Source organism: Lepisosteus oculatus, chromosome 22 (assembly GCF_040954835.1).
Source record: "Lepisosteus oculatus isolate fLepOcu1 chromosome 22, fLepOcu1.hap2, whole genome shotgun sequence".
In the NCBI taxonomy this organism is placed as follows: Eukaryota; Metazoa; Chordata; class Actinopteri; order Semionotiformes; family Lepisosteidae; genus Lepisosteus; species Lepisosteus oculatus.
The window spans coordinates 2,266,385-2,269,802 of record NC_090717.1 but is presented as its reverse complement, the minus strand read 5'-3'; the positions used below and the strand labels follow the sequence as shown (position 1 = coordinate 2,269,802).

General features: G+C 38.9%; 1 protein-coding gene across 1 annotated transcript; it reads left to right on the top strand.

Annotated features, from left to right (window-relative positions):
• The first annotated feature begins 1,712 nt into the window (after positions 1–1,712).
• On the top strand, positions 1,713–3,080 carry LOC107079715 (allatostatin-A receptor-like). The gene is made up of 2 exons (XM_069182335.1): positions 1,713–2,579; positions 2,975–3,080. Exons 1-2 carry the CDS (start codon positions 1,713–1,715, stop codon positions 3,065–3,067), a joined length of 960 nt encoding a protein of 319 aa, XP_069038436.1. The 3' UTR covers positions 3,068–3,080.
• Positions 3,081–3,418: the final 338 nt, after the last annotated feature.

Here is a 3,418-nt window from a genome sequence, read left to right as displayed (position 1 = left end):
CCTGAGGGACACAGGGAGACCCCTGTAATACAGAGGCACAGGCCTGCTTAAGGGTTTAAAGGGCAGACAAATATTTCAAATCAGCTGTAAAATGAATTGTTTGCCAGTGAAGTGTCAGGGAGAGGGAATCACATGGACAGCAGACACAGATACAGAGAAAGCCTAATCCTATTAGACTTACGATCCCCAAGACTGCAGAGCTGAACTCCTGCACTGGGCATCTAATGTGGCATCAGAGAGTAAACCACATGGTTTCCCTTTTTAGCAACCACTGTCTGGATTGACACAGTGAGACTGTTTTGGATTGACACATAAACCAGGTCAGCTGTTACCTTCAGCAATGCACAAAAGGCACGGGAACTACCAATCAGGCATCTCAGTCAACAACATGAGAGTTCATTTCTGTCAGCTTTCTGTTATGTAACTTTTTAAAAAGCGGTCACAGGTAAATTATATTTAATATAACAATTCTTTAAAATTATAATAATGCTCAGATAGTAATGTGTGCTTTATTTACAGTAATTTATTTGTCTTGTGGAGGTTCTTAACCATCACCCCCTATCAGTTAACATTAAACTCAGCCCCCTTGGTGTATGGACGAATAATAATAGATATTGGACTTAATTTAACTTCAGATGCTTTTTGTGACATTATATCAATAAAATAGTTGTTTTTACTTTAGAAATGGAGAAAGGTAAGATGTTCCAAATTCACATTCGAACTTGATTGTCACACAGTGACACTAATTCGAATTTATTTAAGAGAAATTCTCGCAGAAGAAAGATAACAACGCAAGTCACTTTGAACGATTAGAGTGGGAGTGTCAGGTTTCTTGTCATAAATAGCTGAAAAAACGTTGCTTTACAGACAGAAAATTTGGCACATATACTTCTAATTAGCTGTATGTAAAAAGCTCTCTTTGGATCCCTTGATCTAGTGACACGTGAAGTATCAATCAGCCACCTCAGTCTCTTGTGAGTTCAGTTTGTGTCGGCTTTCTGTTAAGTAATTGTTATTAAAAACGCGTCACAGCCAAATGATATTCCGTAAGTACGCTTGACAAATTTTGTACTGATCAGGATATAAAGTGTACTTCACATAATACACCTGTCTTGCTCAGCCACAGACTTCGGACACTGTAGAAAACTCCAAGATACATGAAACGTTATTTATGGGTTACAGAGCCATCTTGTGTTCAAAAACGGTACTTCCTAAGTGTTGACTGCTCTGTTGAAATGATTTTCTATTGAGAAATACAACTAACACAAAATACTCCTTTTGTCTAAAAAACGGAAAGACATTTAAGACAAATAATACATTTATTTAAATATGAGGAACGATATAATAGAATTCCGCAGTTTCTTCAGAAGAGAGTAATTTGCAGCTCAACCTCAGTCATCAACTGCGTTTATAAATACAACATTATACTGTAAGTTTTCTCTCTGTACGGAAGGGAAATTATTTCAGCAATGTTTATTCATCTCCCATTTCACAGTTTTCAGTAAATTATGTCAGTTATATTCAGTTAAATATAAAATTATCAGCCGCCAAAATGCACAGAACTTTTAGATTTCATGTTCGCCAGTTAATTATTCCCAGGAGATGTGAACCCTCGAAGGTGCAATTACTATCATGAAAAAGATCATATCCTCCGTTCTGTTCACCTATTAAAACTCAAAGGCAGCATCGCCAGATGCTCATTTTACGACGCGATGGTGTCGCTGAACCTCACGGTGCCGTTAGCGGTGGACTTCACTGAAACTGCAGATTATTTCATTTTTATAGCAAATCTGCTAATTGCGACAAGTTCTGTTCTCGTGGCTGGCTCGGTTGTCTTGGGTATTATTTGGAATAAAACCCTCCGAGCACAAAACAGGTTTATTTTCATGCTGAACACCAGCATAAGCGACACACTGTCTGGGGTAGGTGGTTACTACATCGGACTGTTTGATGTGCAGGAGGGCTATCCGTCCAGGAATGGAACTTATTACATCGTGCCTTCGCTAATGGGTGTTAATATTCTTACGATCTTGTTTTCACAGGTGGACCGATTCCTTGCAGTAGCTCATCCTTATGCTTACAACCGTTTTGTAACTAGAACTGTAGTTATAGAAGTTTGTTTTTTCGCTTGGTTTTACACGTACTTCATGTTGACGATCCAGAACCTCCTTACTGTCGATGTGGCTGCGAAAATACGCGCTTACAGCACTTTGACATTCCAGGCAATTATAGTCCTGAAAGTGCTGTTGAACGTGAAACTGTACCTCATCGCTAAATACCAGATTGCTCGTGAGCCGCCGGGTCCAGAGAGAGACAGCAAGAAAGAGTCCCTGAGACTCATCATCGTGGTGGTAGTCTGCTTCCTGGCGCTCTGGACACCTCGCTTTTACTATATTATTGTGGCTCAAATTATTGGGTCCAGATACATGTTTAGAAACTACGCCAGCGACCCTCTTAGTATGATGTTTCGGTTCACTGCAACCTGTACCCCCGGACTGTACATCTGGGGGAGCCCCGCTCTCAGGGAGGCTGTGCTGAAGACAGTGTGGGGGAGAGTCTGTCCCCCACCGAGAAAAAAGGTAAGAATTAAAGCAAAAGAAGACAAAAAATATAATCTAAACCGTATTAAAATTAAATTGTTTGATCGATCCCCAATTTGCGCTTATTCCTCTAAGAACGTTTTATGTTTAGATTGTGACATAAAGAATCAAAGGTATTATATATACACAGATCTCCAGGCAAGACAACAGTTGAAAGAACTGTACAGGTGATTTGTTTTTCTTTTTAAATACTAAGATGTCCCAGTTCCAGTCTTTCAAAACTAAAGACACATAGCAGAAAAAAAAACAATTCGGTTGTTTATTTTTTGTTGAAATGGCTATTCTGAAACCAAACCCTGTCCTATACTCATAGTGAATGATGAAAAATTAATTGCTATAAGACAAATCTAAAATACACATCTTTGGTTTTCCAGGCTCGTCTCAGACTCCGCAAGAAAGTCCAATCAATACGAAGGAATACCGCGTGTGACCAAGGTGAACTGAAAACAGCAGGCACCATGTTTTAAGACCTTCCTAGACTCGGGAAAACTGAAAAAGGCTACTTTTCATTATTTCACCAGCTGTGTCTCTGCCTCATTTTAACACTACATTTGATTAAAATATTTGAGTACAAAACGGAAAAAAACATTTTTTTCCTTAATTCAAAAAAAGATAACGCACACTTGAAAAACTTGCACACCACATTTTATTGTATGCATCTTCTGTTTACTTTCTTCCACTCATTTTTCAAACCTGAAGTCTTTTCTGTCCAGGATGTCTTTCATTTCTTCCTAATTTTGGAGAGTGCCTAGAGGGGTCCAGAATAATCAAGAGAAATAACGTTTTGTTTTGTTGCTGTCACGATCGACATCCCTCAG

Coding starts and splice junctions, on each gene's coding strand:
- LOC107079715 (XM_069182335.1), top strand. CDS start 1,713: ATGGTGTCGCTGAACCTCACGGTGCCGTTAGCGGTGGACTTCACTGAA. Junction 2,580..2,974: donor GTCCCCCACCGAGAAAAAAG/GTAAGAATTAAA, acceptor TTGGTTTTCCAG/GCTCGTCTCAGACTCCGCAA.